Source organism: Amblyomma americanum, chromosome 1 (genome assembly GCF_052857255.1).
Source record: "Amblyomma americanum isolate KBUSLIRL-KWMA chromosome 1, ASM5285725v1, whole genome shotgun sequence".
NCBI classification, from domain to species: Eukaryota; Metazoa; Arthropoda; class Arachnida; order Ixodida; family Ixodidae; genus Amblyomma; species Amblyomma americanum.
Genome location: NC_135497.1, coordinates 190,926,932 through 190,951,033, shown reverse-complemented (window position 1 = coordinate 190,951,033; position 24,102 = coordinate 190,926,932). Strand labels below are relative to the sequence as shown.

Here is a 24,102-nt window from a genome sequence, read left to right as displayed (position 1 = left end):
TAGGTGTAACGTTAAGAGACCGGAAGCAGGCAGAGCGGGTGAGGGAACAAACGCGGGTTAATGACATCCTAGTCGAAATCAAGAGGAAGAAATGGGCTTGGGCAGGCATGTAATGCGAAGGCAAGATAACAGCTGTTCCTTAAGTGTAACGGAGTGGATTCCAAGAAAAAGCAAGCGTGGCAGGGGGCGGCAGAAGGTTAGGTGGGCGGACGAGATAAAAGACAGTTTTTGTATAGCGTTTGCGTTCTTTGCGTACTCAACACACGAGACTGTTGCGCACGCTGAATCCAAAGCGCGAACGACGCTTTTAGGTCAGCATTTGCGGACCGTTCCGCAATAGGCGCTCAGTGGACAAACAACACACAGGTTAAACCACGTTTGGGTAAGTACCTAGCGCCACCACCCGTCAGGAAAAAAACAACAACTTTGAAGCCGATTTGATCCAAACTAAGCCACGGCATAGCGCGTGCTTTTTGCCGTCTGCTATTTCTTTGCCGGATGTAGCGTGGCTACAACTTGCAGATGGTTCCTCTAGCTTCCACGCCATTCCCTCAAGCCCTACGAAAATGACACAAACGGCCGTTGCCATGACGCCAGTGTAAACAGTCTGTTTTTAGGCTTACAGACTTGACAGTAGACTGCTACCTCAAAATTACCGACAACTTATCACATATAACTTAATTGGTTTGATCATAGAAGGTTGTGGCCAAGTACTACACCAGGGTGGCCAAATCCTGCTCTGGTGAGAGAGTGCGTTCTCGGTTCTGGTCACCGAGATAAGGCCGCACTCCAGGCCTGGTTAAGCAATTCCATCGACACGCGGATTTTTTTTTTTAAACCCGGTGGAGAGTTGCGCGGCACCAGGATTTGAGCCCCGGTCCTCTTGCACGCGAGGCGGATGTTCTACCTCTACGCCATCGCTCTACGCCAAGGACAACGCAGCGAGCCATGGAAAGAAAAATTATAGGTGTAACGTTAAGAGATCGGAAGCGGGCAGAGTGGGTGAGGAAACAAACACGGGTTAATGACATCCTAGTCGAAATCAAGAGAAAGAAATGGGCTTGGGCAGGGCATGTAATGCGAAGGCAAGATAACCGCTGGTCCTTAAGGGTAACGGAGTGGGTTCCAAGAGAAAGTAAGCGTAGCAGGGGGCGGCAGAAGGTTAGGTGGGCGGATGAGATTAAGAAGTTTGCAGGCAAAGGGTGGATGCAGCTGGCAAAGGATAGGGTTAATTGGAGAGACATGGGAGAGGCCTTTGCCCTGCAGTGGGTGTAGTAAGGCTGATGATGATGATCACATATAACATTGTGTCCGAGTGAGATAACAAGAAGGGGGAGCGAATGCAGCCATTTACAGCCAGTTGGGCGCCGAATAACGCAATGACGAGGTATTTTAGAACCGAAGCAGGGTGCCGCCATGTTGCCTCCGTAAGCCCCACAAAGACGATACCCTATTTCCAGAATTGCGTGCGTACGCTAAACGCAACGCTTCCTTTAGCCTTCTGCGCATGCTACATAAGATATTTTATTGCGTACGCAAAGGTTTTGCGCATGCTGTACTAAAACTGTCTAAAGAAGTCTGCAGGGAAAAGGTGGATGCAGCTGGATAAGGACAGGGTTAATTGGAGAGGCCTTTGCCCTTTAGTGGGTGTAGGCAGGCTGATGATGATCATCGTGATGAGTTAGAGGTCATGCATGGCTATTATTAGTCGCACCACAGCTCAGCACTTCAGCCTAAAAGTGGGAACCATCTTGGAGTTGCAACACATGGTCATGACCTTTGACCATACGACGACCGTTCACTCTTCTTTTAGGGAAAGGGGGAGGGGGTTCTCTGAGTACTGTGTTTAACTATGCTAAACCTCTGTCAATTGTTTTTTTTTGTTAACACGTTAGCGTTACATGTCCCCTGTCGCATAAAAACCGGCGTCGACGTTATCCGGTGGCGTGGTCGACTATTTAAGCCTGACTGACCGGTTCGTGACGTCACACCCACAAGACCTCGCGCGGGAAATTCGAACACCCTCGTGCGATCGCACTCCTTCTATGCTGCTCCCTCAACGCGCGGAACATGCACATTCAAGGATAAATTCGTGCTAGCGATGCTTGCGTTGGTCGCAAACCTCGTAAGCACGTTTATACATGCAAAGCAAAGCAGCTACAGTGAAAGGTAAACTGGGAGAATTGAGTACGATTTGAAGTCAGTACCCTTGGATTGCGAGGCGTACACGCTATCCATAGGCCACGCTCCTCGGTTTAAGCGGGGTAACGGTGTATCTGGTGATTGCGTTGTGATCTTTGGCTTGCTGTGAAATCTTCAGGACGTGTGCATATGCTAATTGTGCATAGTTAATTGTGCATATGCTAATTAGTGATTAGGTAATTCTGCCAGACTAAATCGATTTCTGAGATGGTTCATTGTGCTTGAACGGTTTGATACCTGCGTACCGTGATGCATCGATGTTTAAGGTGCGACTCGGTCATCACTAATCGGAGAAAGAGAGAGAGGCGTCAACCCGCCGCGAGTTGGGATACTTCTTTCACAATAAGTCTCGCCTGTTTGGCGCAAAGTTCGCATCCAACGCGGGGCTCCGCCGAGGGGCGCTGTGATCCTGTACGTCTGTTGGGGAGCGGGATGCGATCCCGCGGCGGCGCTAAATAATCAGTTCCGTTGGCCGGTGCTTCAGACCACTACGACATCGCCACAGCTTTATTTTAGCGCATGATATTAATTATATTGAAAATCTATTCTGTTTTCATTAACTAAATTATTTACAAAGCTTTTAGGAAATGCCACGAAACACATACCAAAAAGAGCAACACAGCACTGGGCTCAGCACATCACCGAGGAGTGCCACTCCGGTTTAAAGTCAGCCGGTTGATAGACTTCCCTCAGATGAACAGCCAGTTGCGAGAAATCTTTACATCCTGCCTGTACGAACTGCCAAGCTCTCGGGCTGTGCTTGCAATGACGTCGTCTTCGTATGGTACCCGCGTGTATAAACTGCCAGTTTGTCATGCTGTAGCTTAAAAAGCGTGGTCTTCACCATCTTCCATCCGTGCGCGTGGAAGTGTCATTAGAGGAGCATGCAGCAAACCGCCGGGAGATTAGAAGCAGTGCTGTATGTGCTGGATATATGTATGCTTGCAGTGCGTGCCAGAGTAATGGCAGAGTGATATTTTGGGTCTCAAGTCGTAACTATCTCGGGTTTGTCTCACGTATTAGCCTAACAACACACACACAACAATAAAAGTATCTAGCCTCTCGTCCGCAAGTGGCTTGAGGGCTCGTCTTATATGTTTATTGCTCAGAAATATCGCCAGAAGTTGCCGTCTACAAAAAAAAAAACTCGTTTTAAAGCAACAGTTAGTGAGAGAAGGTGCGGTAACTTTTCAAAATGAGGGCGAGTGTGACGGAGAGCCATGGATTCAATAGTGAGTGTGAGGGAGGAAAGTAAAAATGAGGGCATTTTCCCACCTTTGGGGGACGCTTGGATAACTTTGCGCCTTAGCTCTCGCTGCATTTCTCTGTTTACGCTACAAGCGTAAAATAACTTTTCACGAAGTCTTGGGCATGCTAAGTGCTAGCTGTTTTGACGTCTTCTGCTCTCGAGCTCGCTGCTGCCTTGCGCATTCCAGTACGGTATAAGTGAATCTTCCCTACGTGCTTCAACCGTTTGTCGGCGACAATATAGTGGATATATAATGCGAATAAACATGATTCGATGTAAAATCACCTTATCACGGTAGGGCGCTCTCTCTATGGAGCGAGTGTTTGTGCGGAACAAGACATTATGGAACTGGGGTGCCCTGCCATGTGTACCGGCTGAGGCAGAGAGGCTGGTGGAAACAAAAAGCAGAGGGTAGCGGTGGGGAGACTGCAGTCTCCCGAAGCGACCATGTTCCCTGATGTTCATGCCCCTTCGAGCCACTTCATTCCATCCTCGCATAGCACTGCTATTGTAAGGTCAGCACGCGAGAAGCGACGGTGTCGGCATCGCTCAAAACGGACGAGCAACCTCTGAAAACGTGAGTGCACGTAATGGGAACAGTTCGAGAAACGCCGAGGCTGTGTTTTGCAATGAAGTTACAGAACGGGCGCCAACTATGACCGGTGTTGTGGCGCTCAACACAGCTTTTTTTCTCAACCGAAACAAGAAAAACTTCCACAAAAATTGCAATGAAATTACAGTAAAACTGGCTATTATCAGAATGGGTTTGTTGCAGAGCATTTAGGGTGAAATTTCCGTACAAATGAGCAGAACAATGCACTTCGTGTTCTGCACGTTATTAGCTTCAACTTAACTGTCAACCCATTTTGAAGTACTACGTTATGGCGAGCCGAGTGAAATCTAAGATATTATCTCAGCAATTTCGCGGGCGAGTTTCTTAAAAAGTTCAAAATGATGCGCCGTGAACTAGAGCAGAACAAACGAAAAACTCCGAATTGGCAAATACGTGCTGCTTGATTAAAAAGTGCAAGTAATACAGATTGTTCGTAGAAAATTTAGAGCGCATAAATGGGAAAAAAAAGGTTTCACTAAACTAGTCGGGAAAATGCACAGCTGTCGAATGATGGGAATTTTTTTTCCCCAGAGTTAGTAAAATACATTGGATCAGACCATTAAACAAAAGCCCCAAATGTAGTGAACTGTGATGAACGTGCCTGATGTTACCTCGATGGCAGACGAAAAATTTAAAGACCAAGTGCTGGCGTGCGGCTCCAGATCTCTGGCTGTGTAAACTGCGCTTCTGCTGCCGGCCGCTCAGCTGTTCGTGAACTGTTATCGCGGGGTTCACTAGTGCATGAACCCCCTTTCACAAATTTTATAAATAAATTGGAAAAGTGAAGCGCATACTCTGATGCGTTCGGCATGGAATCACCAACTGCGAGGAAAAAAAAAACACTATACAGAACACTGAACGAGGCTTTATTACAGAAAAAGTAGAACAAAGAGATGTACACATTCATCTGGACGTTCTAGCTGCACATCACTCACAGCTGCCCGAAAAGCATAAGCCCGCCCAAGCAGCACAGGTAATCGGCCCGATATTGGAAAGGCATAGGAAAAGGCCGGTCAAAAGGGCAAGCGTGAAACCAAGCATTTGGAATATTGGGCCGATTACTTGTGTTGCTTGAGCGGTGTCAAACCGCGTAAGAACGGGAAGCTTTTGAACATTTGCACTGAAGTTGAGGGCTGATGTGATACCTGTATATACTGCGAACATAGCACTACAAAAAGGAAAAGTCTCGGAAGTACAGATATCCTCAAGTACAAATTCCGAATCTCTCGGCAAAAGATCTCCCGTTGTAAAAAAAATAAAAAAAAATAAAACAAGCGCAGTGGGCACACCTGCGCACAGCCTAATGGTCTCCACTAAAACCTTAAACATAAAAGGTAAAATGGTTAAAAAAGCTAAAATGAAAGTCAAGGATCAGGGATTCGTAGCAACACAAGGGTTGACAGCCACTAATCACTCCTCTGCTGTGACGTCAAAGGTGAGCTCATCCAAAGATAAAGGATCCCACCAATGGCACATTTTTGGATCGACATAAAATAGCCGAAGGCGCCCGGAAGAAGCAGGGACTAACCCATCGCGTTCCGGCAAGTTGTAATAATATCCGCATTTCCTTAGCTCCACTGTCATAGCTTTTGCAAGATGGGCGGCTTCACACGAGTCGCTCGAAATAAACGCTACTTCCAGAGGCGAATACAGTCCCGGAGATGCGATGCAAACTGTGAAACACGACTGCTGCCTGCGGCATGCTTTCACCTCAGCGGATACAGTGCAACCGAACTCTCCGTGCATACCGAGTTTGTCAGCGTTACGCACAGTCAGAAGAAAATGTGCTCTCCTTCTCTCCATCCTGTCTAACGGGCTTGGCTTGAGCACGCTTTTATGCACCTGCTCCACCATGACGAAAGGCTTCCCCGAGAGCGCCAGCTGCAAGCGCGCGCACTGCAGAATCTCTTCCAGGCAGGCGACAGCCCCGCTGACCATGCCTTCCAACTTCTGAAGGTCGTTAGTGCTTTCCTGCCGCGGTTGCACTGGCGGCTCATCTACATTAGAACCTCCAGAAGCTGAGCTTCCTCCGCCTGCGCAGCGTTCCTGCTGTGCGGAACATGTGCTCTGCTGCGCTTGGCGGGCTTCATTTAAGGTGACCAAAATTTTCCCCGGGGCCTGCGTCACCTCGGCGTTCGGCGCCTCCAAAATGCCCGGCTCCGCGACCCCCATTTCGTTCAGTGTCTCTTCGCACGTGCACGTCTGTTGCACGAGCTCGTTGATGCCAGTCTCAAGGTCCACCATCATGGCCAGCGCAGTCGCCCCTTCGTGAACGTGATGTGCTGCCGAGGGTTCCTTCAAGGGCTCCTCGATTTCCCGCAGCTCGGCGGAGACATCACTTAGAGCAGCGGCGCTCCCTTGCCACGAATCTTGGTCTGGTGTCGCCAAAGGCTTCCCATGGCTGCATCCGGGCTCGTAGCGGGGCGGCAGGTCTCCGTTCAGCACGCTGTCGCCACACCGTGGACAGGCGACTTCATGGAAACCGCATTGTTCCTCGAAGTGCTGCAGTACAGCTTGCAGGTTGCCCACGAAGTTGCAGCCACGGTCCTCGTTCCAGCAGTGTGCCTTGAAAGAGAAGAAGGAAATGTTTAGAGCACAAAGCGGCTTTCCTCTCCCCATTTATGTATTTTTTAAACTGCACAAAACAACTTTTGCGGGGCACTCGGTGCTGGGAGAGGCCGACAGCATTTTGTTGCAGGCTTTGTACCAGAAGCCTGAAACTGAGAAATAAGATCGAAATGGGAATATGGAAGGTGTTTGAACTAATTTGTGCCACGGTTTAAAATATTTGAATGCTCTGCATGACGGTTTCAATAGTGCAGGGTTGTACACAGTCGTCTAAGACCACATTCTCACAGCCAGCCTCCTCTACGGCGCGGCGACGACGGAGCCGAAAACCGCGGCAGCAACGGAGCGGCGCGGTGTTCTCATCGAAAGAGGCGCCGGAGACCGGCAAACCAGTTAGGGCGGGTGCTCGCTCCTCCCACGTTTCTCCCGCGTGGAAAAAACAAAAACAAAAAAAAAACGGCGGTGGCGGAGTCCGAAGAAGATGCCGAAGGTGCGGTGAAAGTCGGCTGTCGTCTGCTTGCGCGTTGCCTTGCTTGACTATTATCGCAGAACAAACATGCGATCTCGCAAGCGGTGGCAAAAGTTAGAAGTCAGTTGAATAACTTTGCGCAACTCCACATTTTTACAGCGAAACACCACGCGTACAGCACCAAAACATATTTATACGAATATAGCAAGTTACTATTAAAGCGCTGCGCGCACTGCAGTCACATTATTCAGGCCAATGTGAACGAAATCGAACGTATGTAGGTGGTAATGAACTCTGTTATCAATACAAGAATGGTTTGTCAGGGCTTGCTAGATTGTTCTTTATACTAACGTTCGAGAATTAGGCTAGCAAAACAGTTTGGAGAATATTTTACCAGTATAGGCTAACTGAAGCAATGAGGCCCTAAAGCTAGCAACAAGTAAACGGGGTTTCAACGCAGCTTTCATCGCAGGAAGCGGCTAAAAGCCGTCAGCTCGGCGGGTTGGTGGCGGCCTTAGACACAGCGCTCGTGTCGTCGTGTTTGTTCCGTCCTCGTGTTTTTGCGCGGTTTTACCATGGATAGTAGTAACCAACTTGCTCAGCTTTCCGTACTTCTTCCAATGTTATTCCTATGATACGCTTTTTTATTACTCCGTTGTTTTCATCTCGCGTTTCTTGATCCTCTTTGCTGTCTTTGCATTGTTTTTATTTGAGTTTGTTTTTCTGCTCTTTATCTTATCTGCCTCTATCCTCCTTTTTGCCTAGTTAAACTGAATGGTTGTTCTTTTTATCAGCCATCCCCTTCTCTTCGGTTTAAACCTGGTAACAGGCTTTCCGTCCCCCAGTTCGTTACCGTCCCGAACTCCCTCTGTTCGCCATAGTCCACGGGCCGTGTTTCTTTTTTTTAGTTTTTGTCTAAGTTAACGTTCGTTCTTCGGGCTCCACAACAGGCGTCCCACCGTCCGAGGCGGTATAACAGACGAGATCAGGCAACACTTGACTGAAGGAAGGCAAACTGAATCTTTATACAGGAATTCATATATTTACAACAGAATAAACGGCGAGTGAATACGTGGAACTGGCTGAGGGAAAATCTTCCCTCCTTGGCATCGCCGAAGATGCAAGGGATCGAAATCTGGCGAAATTCGTCCCCCTCTGTCGGCTCCGGCGGCGACGGAGGAAGCGAAAAACCGGCTGTGAGAATGTGGCCTAATACAGGTGGCCGGATTCTTAATGCGCCTAAATTTACTTTATAAGAAGAAAAAGTGATATTTTTCAGTGTTCACAACAGTGCAAGTTTTTCTGAGAAAAACATTTAAATTCTCTCTTGAGAAACGCCCACTTCAATTGTTCTCATATTTTCAGCATGGTTCCTTTTTAAATACTTGAAGAAAGTCCGCGAGATTTAAAAAATGGTACGCGACTGCACTCCTAGGCTGCACTGTAAGCGCTTCCATTAGCATTCCAATTGAAGACCTTCCGCCAGTGAAATGCGTGATGAATAAAAAAAAAAACTCCTAAGCGACGCTCAGTGGATCGCTTTAATGTGTTAACAGCCAAATGTTTGTAATATCCGTTGTCGGCACACAAAAGTTCTTTATATCCGTTGTTGACACACAAAAATTTCGTTAGTATTAGGAGCTCACGCTCTAAAAAACCTTGGAAAAATGAGTGCAGGACGCACTGGATGCTAGCGCCCGCCACGGCGAAAAACAAGCTCGGAGTCTCGAACATGCCGGGCCTTGCAGCGTGATTCATCCAGCCCCCCCCCCCAAAACACCGGCTCTGACGCAACGCGCGCTTAGCCGGCAGCCCTTTCCCGGCTGCAAACTGGGAACGGCCGAGCCACGAGCCCTCTTGTGCATTCGTCAAATTCAAAGGGTGAACAGTGGCGTGACCTGATTATAGGGTTTGCACGGCTGGCTGCTGCAACGGTCACCGGAGGATATAAAAGCCGAGCCGCGCCCGACGGCAGCAGCACACGGAGACATCAAGCGAGAGGGACGCGCTCCGGGCTCTTTGCGAACCTGTTGAGCTCCCGGCCCAAGTGCCGACAACGTAACGCCCTCGTATTCACTGTACAAACATAAATGTTTCGTTGACTCATAGCCTCCTTTGCGTTTCATCGCTCAGCTCTGCGCAATAGTGGCAGCAGGCTGAGATGCCCCAGCCCCAACAGTGGTGACAGGGTGGGATGCCCAGTCCCAACAATCCCTGAGGTGGACGTAACAGACGGACTCTTGCACCTCTAGCAGGATCTATTCGTGTGTCGCATTCAGAATACCGCTTTAAATCCGCCTGCATCAGAGATCCGGCCGGTAGTCACCGAGTGTGGTAGACGCACGTAACTATGTCGCCAACCGGATCGATCCCGCGTCCTCGGGTTGAACAGCCAAGCGACTTAACCACTGATCCACCGCAGTGGGCGGTCGCTATAGTGATACAAAAGATAGGCCCTCGGCTACAGTACTCCGAAGAACGCCGTGAACTTCGCCCCGTCGAGGGGTACTACAGTCCAGCGCGATTTCAAGGTTATCGCGTGAGCGTCGGCCGGCCTAGCGTTCCAGGCGCCTAGTGGCCGGCTTTGGAACAGTGAAAATCACGATTTCGCATTTTTTTCTCCCTCGTTCACTGTTCCGTGCTACTGCCGTCCACCCAGCGACGAAAGCATCGCCATTTCTTTTTGTTTTACGCCCAGAAGGGAGTGATGGAAGCTGGCTTGACACCTCCATTGCCACGGCAGAGGATTCTGGGCCATGACGCTGTTCATGTTCTCGGTCGACGCTCGCGCGATAACCTTCAAATCGCGCTAGACTGTGCACCGACAGCCACGGGAATATTCGGATTCAAATGCCGGCGAAGCGTCAATAGGGAATTAATCATGATGGCAAGATCCCGACGTTGAACTGAGACAGCGGCAACATGATCACGAAGTACTGGCCCGCGATGGCATCGTGGCCTGGCACAAACGGCAAATAAACCATAAAGGTAGCCCTCGGCCGTTCGACCCTCACTTCAACAGAAAGCTACTGGACTATGCACGATGCAAGCAGACTTTCAAAGATACTGGAAGATCCCGTGGCAATGTCTGCTACACCACTTCACTCATCACCAACATCATGGGAAGGCAACATGCTAGCCATTAATTTTGGAGCATGTTTCATGGTGCCTGGAAACTTTCTCCAATAAGCAATAATCCCATGAGCAACGACGCGTAATCAACAAGTGACCGCTCGTACTGGGTGCGCATAGAACAAAATATTGTGCACACAATACCTTCGATGAAGCTGTAGCTACGCCTCCCGCAACATCGATACTCGAGACAAAATGGATAAGTAACGCAAAATGAGCTACCTGCGGTAGTCACAACAGGGCATTAAATTTAATCGCTTTCTTTGCACTACGCAGCAGCGAGGCCATATAAGGCTGCAGAAATGCGCGCAGAATCGCGTTTCTTGCTCGAAAGAAGCGCAATTCGTGAGCTTAATACCGTACAGCACACGAGGGACAACGAATAGTTCGTGTTCCCCGCGCGAAAATACGTGAACAATCGCTTTCTTTGCACGACGGCGCAGCGGGGCCAAAATGGCGGCGCTTGCGAACGCTGACGGGCGCGCCGAAGCACAAAAAAAGGCGGGAAAGCTGCGTCGGCTGCGTCGCGCGAGGAATGGAGCGAAGAGCCGAAGAGCTGTGAAAGAAAATAAGAGCAGGAGGCAGACAAGACGACGTGGAGGTGGGGCGGTGCAGCGAGGAGGGTTAAGGAACGCCAACAAGGAAAAAGCCCCGACGCTAACAATAGTGGTTAACGCTCGAAAGAAGCACATTACTTAAGCATTGGCAAAACTTATGCACTGCCTCCGCGCCGTGCACGAAAGCATAGAAATATCACACGTAGTACGTACCTTCAAGTTCTCCACTTTCGTAGCAGGCACGTCGACCATGTGCCACTCGCTCTCTTCGAATGCCTCCCCGTCTATCGGACAAGCTACTCGGCCATCTTTGAGGCGGCTTCCGTGGCAGGGCTCGCACAAGGAGTGCTGACAAGGTAACAGCACCGTTCTTCTGGGAAGCACACAGCACATGTGACATGTGCGGTACTGAGACACATCGTCGGCGAATCGCGTCGGTCGCCAATTGAGGCCGCTGGCGAAGCCTCGCAGTCGATATAGAGCTCCACGTCCCGCTCCGGCCATGGCGCGCAAAATTCACTCCGGAAACCTCACCACCGACCAGCGCGCCTGAAACACGCAACACACACGCAGCCTGCGAAGAACTGGGCGCGTACTGAGAAAGGCGGTTTTTCGCGCTCGTCACGTGTCCGCGTCACGTGGTCACTTTACAGAGCCAATGAGCATCGCGCCACTAGGAGGCCAATTCAGGTCAAGTCGCCAACTCCAATCAGGTTACGCCACTCTTCACCCTTTGAATTTGACGAATGGACGAGAGGCTGTTGGCCGTTCCCAGTAGGGAGTGGCGTCGAAGCGTGTGTTGCGTCAGAGCCGGTGTTTGGGAGGGGGGGGGGGAGGAGGATTCCGCCGGGCGAGCCTGGATGAATCACGCTAGCCCCGGCATGTTCGAAACTCGGAGCTTGTTTTTCGCCGTGGCAGGCAGCGGCGCTCTATAGACCTCCTGCATGTTTGTAAACAAACGAGGTGGCGCTGCAGTCGCTAGCGGGCTCGTGGTAGGCAAAAGGCCAGGGAGTGTCGTCGCAGAGCGGTGTTGAGCGCGGGTTTTCAAGGCTTGTAGGCGATTTATCAGTTTCTGCGAATCACAGCAATGGTTGATGTTTACAGCTTAGTAATTTCTTGAAGTACACCAGCTCGCGTTGGCCACGTGCGGCGTATTCAGAGAAATAGTTCGCCACTGTGTATTGTATATATGGCTAGTAGTAAACAGAAAGCGTTTCTGCCGTTGATTTTTACGCTAGGCATTGAATAAAATAAGAAGTTGTTGACACTCTGCTCTAGCCAGAATGATTTTGCTTCGGAACAGTAGTGAGATGATGTGCTGGCGATCTTTCGGCGGAGCAGACGTGCGCTCACCGTCTGCTGACATACGTAGGTGTCGTGCTGTGCGAAAAGTGGGGACAGCGTCGTCTTCTTATTCTCCTCTAGCTGTCCCGCTTAAGCGCTGTTTTTATCCGCAGGATCACGCACCAGCCAGGCCGACTTCTCCCCTTGTTAAACTGGTCGATTTGGTGAAAATTTTTGATTTCAGGAAATATTTTCTTTCTTAGCGCTGGGGTGTTCTGTTTCGTGACGAAAAATTATAGCCGAATATTCAGTAGAAATTTATAAAGTACGCTTTCGAGATGTCGTCGAAAATTGTGAGGTAATTTCTTTGAGGCTTTCTTTGAGTTCAGGGCCGCATTTCTTTGACCAAAGCGCAAGCGAAGAGGCCAAAAACGAGGAAGTAAACGTCAAGGTTCGTTTTCTGACCTTTCACATTTTCTGCGATTGGCATCACTCACACCTTCGTAATTTCGTAACGCATGAAAATAGAATGATTCTATTTGTCGCAAACGATTCCTGAGACGTTGAGGAGTGTAATTTATCTCTCGATTTTTTTTCCTACACGTGCAGTATTATGTTCGTTATTTTTGTAAGAAACGTTTTCACGTAACTATGCATGCATAAGTACATGACCGTCTAAAAAAAGAAGTAATAGTGTCATATGCAGAACAGGGCTTTGTGAACATGCTGGCATAAAAAGTTTGCACACTTTCTACTCAATTATTTAAGTCCTTGAGGTGACTTGACGAGGGTGTTAATTATAATTACCGAAGAACTGCACCAGGTATAGCTAAAAATAAAAGGCATTACTGAAACCAGCGTAGTAATTTCATATTCGCACCAAATTTAGTTTCATATCGCGTGCATAAATAACGAAAACACTTTTCATTGCTGCGCCCCCTCTCAATCTCCACACGTCTGTTAGTAGCACGCCTGCGGCTGCTTCTTTCCAAACAAGCTTTGCGGTCATGGACTGCATCATGAAACATGACACATGCATGATGCAATGAAAAAGCATGTGGCTTTTAGCACACTTAAGGTACGCTATTCTAAGCACGCCAACGTGACCGCGCATGAACTTACCAGACTTCTTTCTACTCGAATCACATAATTATGTCTGTAAATATCCAATGCCCTAAAACATGCTGTGCTATTAACAAAAGAACGCATTCCTTGGGGGCGAGTGAACCTGCCGGCGGGGGCCCCGTGCACACCGGCTCAAGGTGATAAATGCGTGCGCAACTACATACGTGCTTTTTCCCTTCCGCAGTTGTAAGCGTACTATGCTGATGTTTAGGTCAATGAACGCAGTAACTTACATGCTATTAAGTACATTGAGTGGCAGTGCCGATCGAATCTCAGACTTCGCGCTTTAGTACCGCGGCCCATTCCCCGTTAGCCAATTTACTAAAGCGGTATTTATCGCGAGAAGCCTATCGGGGCTAATTTAAATTTCCTTTTATGCTACTACGTGGATCGAACAGTGACGCAGCTGATCAAAACATGCTGCTTCTGGAGTGCTCAGGCATGATGCAGCCGCCGGTAGCTGCAGCAGCTGCGGTAGGCATCGGCTGGCGGTAGCTGTTTTGCCTACCATGCGAAAGTCGCTGCTGACATCAGCGCCACCGCATCTTCGTGACGTCGCGGGGTGAAGGAGGTCCATAGAGAAGCATTGGCGAGCGACATGTTCAAACGTGCAGCAAATTGCTAGACAGCCAGGCGCCGGTTCCCCTTTCTCCCTGGGGGTCACCGCGCGCGGCAAACTTGAAGCGGGTGGCCAGCGCGGTCGCTGGTTGGACCTCTCGGACGGCTGTCAAGTGGTGGCTTTTTATTGGTTCGTTTGAGTGACGACCGTTTCTCGGGGCTAGCCCCAACGCTGCCGCCAAGAGAGGACTCCGTTCTACCAGGCCGTTGTAGAGAGACTGACCCACCGTGAGCCCTGTGCCGCTCATGAGTGGAGTGTGATGAGTGACGCGTTGGAGCCTCGCCGGACGTCGCCGTGCGAGAACAGTCGCGTTTGCTGTTAGCTCTCGGCCCCCGTGCCGATCTCGTCCTGTATAATGCTCTGTACATAATGTATAAAATCCCTTTTGTTGTTCTCACCGAAGCCTGACTCGGAGTCTTCGCTACCGACTAGAGAACTGGCGACGCTCTGTCACAAAACGGGTGGCGAGCGTTACGGGACCACCTCAAAGTCGAAACACTGGTGGCAGCGGTGGGATCGCCAAAGTCACAACACTGTATACCAGCATCATGGCCAGCGCAGTCGCCCCTTCGTGAGCGTGATGTGCAGCCGAGGGTTCCTTCAAGGGCTCTTTGATTTCCCGCAGCTCGGCGGAGACATCGCGAAGAGCAGCGGCGCTCCCTTGCCACGAATCTTGGTCTGGTGTCGCCAAAGGCTTCCCATGGCTGCATCCGGGCTCGTAGCGGGGCGGCAGGTCTCCGTTCAGCACGCTGTCGCCACACCGTGGACAGGCGACTTCATGGAAACCGCATTGTTCCTCGAAGTGCTGCAGTACAGCTTGCAGGTTGCCCACGGAGTTGCAGCCACGGTCCTCGTTCCAGCAGTGTGCCTTGAAAGAGAAGAAGGAAATGTTTAAGCACAAACAGGCTTTCCTCTCCCCATTTATGTATTTTTTAAACTGTCATCATCATCATCATCCTGACCACACCCACTGCAGGGCAAAGGCCTCTCAAATGCATGTGTCTCGCAATTAACCCCGTCTTGCTTGTTTAAACTGTACAAAAACATCATTTGCGGGGCACTCAGTTCTGGGAGTGGCTGAGAGCATTTCGGAGCAGGCTCTGTAGCAGGCCAAAATCCAATTTGGAGCAGCTTCCTGGTGTTTTGTACCAGGAGCCTGAAACTGAGAAATAAGATGGAAATGCGAATATAGAAGGTGTTTGAACTAATTTGTGCCACGGTTTAAAATATTTGAATGCTCTGCATGACGGTTTGAATAGTGCAGGGTTGTACACAGTCATCTAAGACAGGTGGCCGGATTCTTAATGCGCCTAATTTTACTTCATTATAAGAAGAAAAAGGTGGTTTATGGTTTGTGGGGGTTTAACGTCCCAAAGCGATTCTGGCTATGAGAGACGCCTTAGTGAAGGGCTCTGGAAATCTCGACCACCTGGGGTTATTTAACGTGCACTGACATCGCACAGTACACGGGCCTCTAGAATTTCCCCTCCATCGAAATTCGACCGCCGCGGCCGGGATCGAACCCGCGTCTTTCGGGCCAGCAGCCGAGCGCCCTAAGCACTAAGCCACCTCTGCGGCTTAAGAATAAAAAGTGATATTTTTCATTGTTAACAATTATGAAATTTTTTTCTGGGCAAAATTGGAAGTGACTTCGGAAGAATGTTTGTTTAAACTTTTTTGTTATATTTTTAGCATGGTTGCTTTTTAAATACATGAAGAAAGCCCGCAAGATTTAAAATTTGGTACGCGACTGCGCCCCTGCACTGCACTGTAATCACTTGCATATGCATTCCTATTGAAGGCCCTTGGTCGGGAAAAAACATAATGAATGGGAAAAAGAAAACTCTTAGGTGATTCTCGGCGGATCGTTTGAAGGCGTTAGCAGCCAAAAGTTCGTTATATCCGTTGTTGACATACAAAAGTTCGTTATATCTGATATGAATATGAGAAATCGTTATAGCCGAGGTGGCTACTAAGGCTCGTTATATCCGAAGCAGTATACTAAGTTCGTATAGGTCGTGTCAGTAACTAAGTTCGTTCTTATAGCCAGGTGGCCAACCAGTCTGTAACTACTGACAGATGGTGGTCGCCATTTCTGCCTGCACTGACCCATCTGATACCGGGCACCATTTTGCAGGCAGAAAGTGGACAAACCGCGCTTGAATGCTGCTGAGGCTGCAGGAAGAAGCCTTGCCTTCCAGGTACTGGACGAAACGCTGTAGGTTTGTTGCTATATACATCGGCAGCTACTCAGCCGCAGGCAAGCAGACGCAGACACAGCTGTCGGGTAATGGACGTTTATTACGGCAGCGCAGGCCAATATATAGCATAGGTGGGAAGGGGAGGGGGTGTCAAGAGGGAGAGGAGAGCAGAAGGCGGCTGTCGCTCGAGCTATCGACAGAAACACAAAAGGGGGAAAGGGGGGGGGGGGGGGTGTCGACGAGAAAGATGCGCTTTTCGCAACAGTATAGCACGAAGTTGCTGGTGCTTATCAGCCCCGAAAAGGCGTCCTCCTCGTCCTCTTCCGGCGGCTTCTCGACAGGGGCTCGAGATGGACAGTCCGCATCGCTGTGCTTGCGTCCAGATTTGCAGGCGACGGTGACGTCGAACTCCTGGAGGCGCAGACTCCATCGAGCGAAGCGGTCGGACGGGTCCCTCAAATTGGCTAGCCAGCCCAGTGCTTGGTGATTGCTGACCACTTTGCATGGGCGTCTGTACAGGTAGGGGCGGAATTTAGACGTAGTCCTGTTGATGGCGAGGCGCTCATGCTCAGTCGTCGCGTAGTTAGCCTCGGCTTTCGGCAGGGAACGGCTAGCGTACGCAATTACTTTCTCCAGTTTGTCGCTTTTTTGAACGAGGACGGCGCCAAAGCCAATGCTGCTTGCGTACGTGTGAATTTCAGTCTCAGCGCTTTTATCAAAGTGCCCAAGGATAGGGAGGGGACTGTAAACGACGCTGAAGTACCTTGATGGCTTCCGTTCGACGCGCTTCCCACGTAAATGCTACGTCTGCCTGTGTCAGTTGGGTGAGAGGTTCGGCGATGCGCCATGAAGATTCGGCGAATCACCGGTAATACGCGCACAGTCCCAGGAACCTGCGCAAGGCTTTCGTATCGGCCGTTGCCGGAAACTGTGCAATAGCAGATGTTATATCTGCAGGTTTGGTCGTGCTCCCTCCTCGCTTATGATGTGGCTTAGAAACAGCAGCTCTTCATAGGCGAAGTGACGCTTCTTAGCTGTATAATGGTTAGCGCGGACGACTTGCCTCCAGCGCTGTTCGAAGCACTTTCAGGTGGTCATGAAATTTCGAGGCGAAGATAGCGACGTCATCTAAATATATTGCACAAGTTTGCCATTTCAGGCCTGCCAGCACGGTACCTATTACTCGCTGAAACGTCGCTGGTACGGAACAGCGGCGAAATGGTATCACCTTGTACTCGAAGAGGCCATCCGGAGTGATGAATGCAGTGTTCTCAGGATCTCTTTCATCGACTTCGATTTGCCAGTAACCTCTCGTGACGTCCATCGATGAGGAATACTTGGTGCTGCAGAGCCGGTCCGGTGTGTCGTCGATGCGGGGGGGGCTTTGGCGGATAGCTTGCCGTGTTCGTCGGTTACAATGCGGTTTTTGGAGATGAGCGTTTGACGGACTTTTGACGACGGCGAGAAGGACTCGCTTTAACTTTGAAGAAGACTGCGTACTGTACTTGTCTGTTCCTGACAGGGTGGGTTTCATGTCCAAGGTGGGCGAGTTCTCTTGGTTAGGGGATTCTCGTGGCGATCGCTGGAGAGGGTGAAGGGCGTCTCGAACGTCGGATAGTTCGTCTAAGCAAGCAACCGTTGTGCCTCTGTTCAAGTGTCGGTATTCTTCGCTGAAGTTGGTCACGAGAGCTTCGACCTCTCCATTCTGGAAACGGACGATGCCTCTTGCGATGCCTTGTCCTCGATCTAGAAGCAACTCCGTGTTCCCTTCGATGGTGGCTTCGATGTTCTCGGCTTCCGTGGCACGTATACACGGTGACCATGACGCTTGATCGGGGTGTGACGGCCACTTGTTTATCCAGGACACTCAGGACAGGTGATGCTTCAGGGTTGTCTCTCTCCCTCCGTTCCCCTTCCCACGTGTAGGGTAGCACACCGGGCATTGCCTAGTTTACCTCCCTGCCTTCCCGTTCGTCTTTCTCTCTCTCTTCAGGGTTGTCATCGAAGAGATGGCTTCGTCTGTCGAAATCGTTATGAGCTGGGATTGCAGATCGATGATCTCCTGATGCTCATTAAGGAAGTCTATGCCCAATATAACTTCGTGGAAGCATTGCTGTAGCACTACGAATGATGCAGGATAGGTATGCCCGTTGATGGTGTTAAGATCGGAGAACACCAACATGCCAATAGTGTTCAAGCGACTGAGAGTCATCAATCGACAGAGGCTTCAAAGGGCCGTCAACGGGGTGTGGCGCCACGAATGCAGGTGGCAGCGTCTAAAAGGGACCCCCCCCCCCCCCCCCCCGCGCGCGCGCTGTTGTTTACGGGGTGAAATGGCCATCCGCTGCCTGGGAACGTTTTTCGGAAGCATGGTTCTCGTTATTTCACGACACCGGACCCACCCGGGACTTAACGACGTCGTTCTCCCGGAAGGTATGGCATGGCGGGGGAGGCGGCAAACGGCGCCGAGCTGCAAATGAGCCGTGGCAGACGCGGCTGTGTTTGACTAAGCCAACGACGCCGGAATGCTCGTGCTTTGAAAACGACCTCGTCTTAGCCTAAGTGCTTTCCCTTATGTGGAACCATCTGTGCAAATGCCGCGGCGGCCTTTCGTTCCCACGGAGCGCTGTGAAGTGCAGGTGACTGACCTTCGACGCCGCTTGGGCCCCCATTCGGGCTTTTCATTACTGCTGCAGGGACAGCACGGATCATAACTTGCCAGAAGTGGCGAGAGTGTGTTGTTGGGAACGTGCTGGAAGGCGGATTCTAAAGACTGGATGCGTGATCGTCATCACAGTGATTGGACGCATTTTTAATGAACTAAATTCCCCAACTAGGGACCTGGGAACAGGGGACCCTATTTAAGCAGCAATCTGGCATGTGATCAAGCAGCTCCCGATTCACTCTTGAACTCTGTAAAAATGTTAATAAACCCTTTTCAGTCTCTTCTCCACCTCGAAGACCAGCACGCCTCTTCGTCACCCCGTAACAGCAGTCTTCCGATCCGGAACCCGTGGACATCGACCTTGGCGAGAGACGGCCCAGGCGAACCAAAGGCCCGCATCTAACAATGGTCACTCGCGCATTTCCTCGATGGTGTAATAAACGTTAACGAACGAACAGATACCAAGATTCGTGGCAATACACTGCGGCGGAGTCGGCGGCTAGGTTTTGTAGGTATGCGATGATGCGAGAATTTTTTGCCTCAGTGCTTACGACTTCTGGCGATTTTCAGCAACCTTTATTCCTTTGCAGCAGTAAAGGTTGACGATTGCGCCAGCTTGAAGTTTCCTTCACGCGCTATGTTGTCGCGTGCCACCAATAAATTTTTATCTGTATAGACTTGCTCTGGCGATCTCCCCTTTTGTCTACACAGTGCTGAGCCTGAAACAATAGACAATCCTCTTCTCTTCTGCCGCCACTGCATTTCTGTAAGAAGCCGAATGTAGGAATTCCAATCCAGAAACTCAATTTGTGCTTGTCCTATGCTTGTTCTTTCTTATGGCGCTTTTTTTATTCAAGAAGTGTGCCATGAGACCTAAGTTGAAAAGGGGGGAATGAATGCAGGAGACAGAAAGTTAAAATAAGCTGTGAAGACTAGTTTGCTCAGGTAGTTACAGAGGTTGCCGATAAAGTGATTGTTCATAGTCCACTTCATATAGTCACGTTCGCGGTTCCACCACAGGCTCACCTCCCAGAGGAGCCGTTTTCTATTAGCAGCTGTCGCTGGGTACGTCCACAACAAGTGCCGCACATCACAAATGTACGGTGCAGCGCCACAGTGAGGGCTCCTATCAGTTGGTTGGTTGCTAACAACTTTATTCAAAAGTCCTGCAGAGCTTTCGCCTACGGGGCCTTAGGTCTCCCACGTGGGGACGTCGAGGTGTTGCCTCGCCGTCGCCTCGCGGGTCTGCTGGACGGCCCAGAGTTGGTCACCGAGGCTGGGGCTGCGCAAGGCAGCGGCCCACCGCGGCGGGAGGGTTCCGGAGTTAGCGCCGTCAGGGTTTTTGCTACAGTCCAAGAGCATGTGGGGTAAAGTTGCTATAGCAGTGTGGCAGACCTTGCATATATTCGTCGGGTATGTTCCGTGGTAGAGTGTGTGGTATTGTGCCGGGTTGGGGTACGTGAGCGTCTGCAGTTGGCTGAGGGCCACCGCGTGCGCCCTGTTCAGCTTGTCGTTGGGCGGAGGGAAGGTTCGGCGGGCCAGGCAGAGGGCCTTGGTAATTTCGTTGTATGTGGTCAAACAGTCTTTGGTGCTGTCCCATGGACGATGGTCGCCGGCGCGGTTCGCGAGCTCGCACGCCTTGACGTGTGCCGTCTCGTTTCGGTTGCGTATGTTCGATACTGCTCCCATGTGCGTCGGGAACCACTTGATTCTGGTTTGAAAAGCTTCCTCCCACTGGACTTTTCGATTGCTCAGTATTCGGGCCGCTGTCTGTGAGATCCATCCTTTGGCGAAGTTTTTGACCGTTTGTCGCGAGTCGCAGAGAACTGTGGTGCACGTCGGATCCGTGAGGACGAGGGCCACCGCCGCTTCCTCCGCTTCTTCTGCGCGCTCGCACGCTACCCTTGCCGTTACGCGCACCGCTGTGCTTGCGTCCAGATTTGCAGGCGACGGTGACGTCGAACTGCTGGAGGCGCAGACTCCATCGAGCGAAGCAGTCGGACGGGTCCCTCAAATTGGCAAACACGGAGGAATTAGAACGCGTTTTCGCTGGCGCAAAAGTTGGGAATCGGAAACATGGGACAAGAACGGATCTGGGAGAAGAGGGGAAGGTGGCGGGTCGTCTGACGTGTGAAGCTGAGTCATAGCACCCTCTTGAATGTTGTGTGAATCATGAGCATGGCTGCGAATCCAGTGTAGGCTCACAGGACAACGGTACTTTGCGCAAAGCAGAATAATTGTGTAATCTGGAATGTGAGTCGAACAGCCTTAAGCTGTTTAAGGGCGGCGAGGGAGTCGGTGTAAAGACGAACTATACTGAATGTGGCGCTTCTATGATTGGACAGTGCAACGAAAACGTCTGCACTTCCATTCAAAATTTTCTCGATTCAAAACGTCTTCCATCTTAATTTTTTTACTTTAAAAAGTGAAACTATGCATGCAGTCCATTTCTCATATTCAACCATCCCCGTCGCAAAATCCAACTTTATTCCTTCTTTTTTCTTTTATGAAATTATTTTAGAAAAAAACGAAGTCACCACCCGTGTCATGACCAATCCGCCTTGTTGGTATGCGCCATTTTTTTTTTCGGTGCAACAAACACAACATTGTTAGCCGCCGCTGCGCCTCAGTGGTTGATGCTTGCCTGCTGACCAGAAAGTTGGTTCGATCCCGGCCGTGGTGCTCACATTTCGATGGAGGCGAAATGTTAGAGGCCCGTGTGCTCTGCGGTTTCACTGCATGTTAAAGAACCGCAGATGGTCGAAATTATCCGGAGCCCTCCACCGTGGCGTCCATAATAACCTGGGTTACTCTGGGACGTTAAACACCATAAACCAATCACATTGTTACGCTCATTACTCAACGCCGTAAACACGGGAATGCGTCCCTCCACAATAGCTATAAAAACCTTTCTCCCACGCAAGAGACACACTAGGCAGTGTTAATTCCACCTTGGTTTTACTCGTCTTCCTTAAATGCAGTGAACTTTCGTGCTCAGAAATGAATGCGAAAATACATAGGCATAGAAGTGAAACAGCTGTTTTCGTACCTATTATGATATCGGAATGTCCCGACATTAAACGGCAACGATAAAAATTCAAACACGAAGAAAAGAAACTGGTGCCAGGGCATTCGAACTCAATTTAATAGCACTTCGCAATTTCCAGGGTTAAATTGCAGTTGCCTTCGGCCAACATATCTCCAGCTCCCACGATGCTTCAGATTTTGTCGCGGAAACTAGTTGCCGCAGTTCGTGCTTGTCGTAGAAACATTGATCCACTTGTAGGTGTCCCTGTTGGCGGTATGTGTTTTCAGCAGGCAGACTTGTTGTCCAAGTATTTTATTTCTGGATATTTCAAAATTTTTCGCGCAAGCCGTGCAGTCTCTCTACGGGGGACGTCCTTCCTCAATTTTCGTGCGAATCTGTCAGTTGGATTGTTGAGACCGGCTCCTCCCTTACAGCTGAAATCAGTCTGCCCACTACCTTGCACAATCCGCTAGTCTTTGGTGGCCCCGCGCTTCCTTCGACTGCCTGAGGGACTCTTTGGACTTCGGTATTTCTTCTGGCTTTTGTTTGCAGGACTGCTGTCCGAAGACACGCTCGCGGAACGGTGATGACGTCTCCCTCTGCGCTTCCGACTGGTGCTGCGCTTTGAAGATCTCGAGCGGGAACGGCGGCGCTTCTTGGGCGCTCGCTTGCCTGAGGCGCTGCGGCCAGAAGACTTGGTCCGGTGACGGCGACGGGATCGCGAACGAAGCCGTCTGCCCTCGCTGCTTCGCGAAGACCCAGAGTGCTTGCTTCGTTGACGCTTCTTCCCACCTCCGGCACTCAGAGATCTGTTCGCTGACCCGCTGTGGCTCTTGCGCCCGCGAACAGCCCCGTCGACGCTGGTCGATGGAAGCGCTGTAGAGGTGACTGGAGGACGGGGCTTCCGGCGGACGCTGTTCCTCATTACTTGACTTGACGAGGGACCAGACAGCTTGGTTTAAGGCTCACCAGCCGCCTTCTTTGCAGAGTGGGTCTTGGCGGCGCCAGAGAGCTTCTGAAGTGCCGTCTTGCTTGGGGACCGTGCGGCGAATTTCATTGCGTCGTCCTTGAACGCGACGGGATCTTTTCCTGGATAGTACAGACCCGTCTCGCGGATTCTGATAGGTTTCTCAGGCGACGAGTTTGCCGCGTCCGCGATCATCTTTGCCTTCTTCCCGACTGGTCTGGGCTTTGGCTCACCTGGATTAGCTTTATTCCGGCTTCGTTCCGGCTTCGTTACGCTGGTGTCACTCTCCCTAGAGGTGAACTTTCGCCTTGGAGCTTTCCTAGAACCCCCCGCCTCGTCAGTCTTCATGGTCCCTTCAGGCCTACCGCCGAGGACAACCTCCGGTTACCGCTGGTGCGATTGCGACGGTCGCCGCCGGAGCCACTGCAAGCCAAGTGCTGGACTCACCGTCGCAAGGCATGGAAAGTGAGTCCGCCCAGTGTGCCTTCGCCCATTGGTGCAGAAGGCTGGGAAACCGGACTTGACCGGCAGAAGCCACGATGGCCGTTGCTATACCTGGCGAGCCAGGGGCGCTACTGCACGAGGCACACGAGCGCGGCAGTCTATTTTTCCATGTCTTCTTCTGCTCGGCGCACAATATAGCATGCTCATATGGAATGACCCAAAAGTAAAAAAAAAATCTTGTAGCCTTCATTCTAAGCTTGTGTCGATGCCAATGAGTTATTACTCCCTTATTTCAAATCACTATTTATTACGTGGCTAGTCCCTCTACTGGCGCCAACATGAGGTTGAACTACGTTGCTCGGCACATGGTTAATCTCTATAAAGATTTGGCCTTACCGCGTTTCTCGTCTTCGGTGGAGCTTCTGGCCTGTGTGAGCCTGTCCCATCCAGTATATATCTAAACTACTCCTTCATAAGTCTACCGGTTACTGGTGATGGGTTTGGTTGAGGTGCTTTGTTTCAGCGTCTTCGTTGCGAAGAGGCTGAACGCAGCCTATATCGCTCAACTAGAACGATGCCGTGTACGAGGATGGACATGATGCGCTTCTTAAAACCTGCTGACCCCTCAAAAGAAACAAAGAAAAAACGCTACGTCACGTCATGCACGGCGTAAATGAAGAGCTTTTTGCTGGACTTGTGCGAGGCGCGCCGAAATCGGCGGGGAAGTTTCAGGGAGAGGTAACTACGACGGAGAGAATCCTTCAGCAAATCTCGAGCATACACTATGGACAAGTGCACGTCGCTTTGGTTTTTGAAGTCTTCTCATGTTTCGGAACGGACACTGCTACGCTAAAAGAACTCAGCCTTCTATTATAGGCGACGAGCTCCGGAAGATGTACGGTTCGCCCCTGTTTGCGGTAGGTACGATATACAGTGTCATCCGGGAGGAGGTGCAATAAACACTCAGGCTTTCGGCATG

At 50.5% G+C, this 24,102-nt stretch overlaps 1 protein-coding gene across 1 annotated transcript; it reads right to left on the bottom strand.

The window, feature by feature from the left end:
- Positions 1-4,913: 4,913 nt before the first annotated feature.
- LOC144094323 (uncharacterized) lies at positions 4,914-11,359 on the bottom strand. The gene is made up of 2 exons (XM_077628269.1): positions 11,004-11,359; positions 4,914-6,629 (listed from the first exon to the last, which is right to left on the bottom strand). The coding sequence occupies exons 1-2, from the start codon at positions 11,292-11,294 to the stop codon at positions 5,475-5,477; spliced, it is 1,446 nt and encodes a 481-aa protein (XP_077484395.1). The 5' UTR covers positions 11,295-11,359; the 3' UTR covers positions 4,914-5,474.
- Between the last annotated feature and the right edge of the window lie 12,743 nt (positions 11,360-24,102).

What these genes read in the sequence shown, in the direction of transcription:
- LOC144094323 (XM_077628269.1), bottom strand. Translation starts at nt 11,294, where the DNA reads ATGGCCGGAGCGGGACGTGGAGCTCTATATCGACTGCGAGGCTTCGCC. An exon ending in CGAAAGTGGAGAACTTGAAG is followed by an intron (nt 6,630 to 11,003) that starts GTACGTACTACG and finishes TTCTCTTTCAAG; the next exon opens with GCACACTGCTGGAACGAGGA.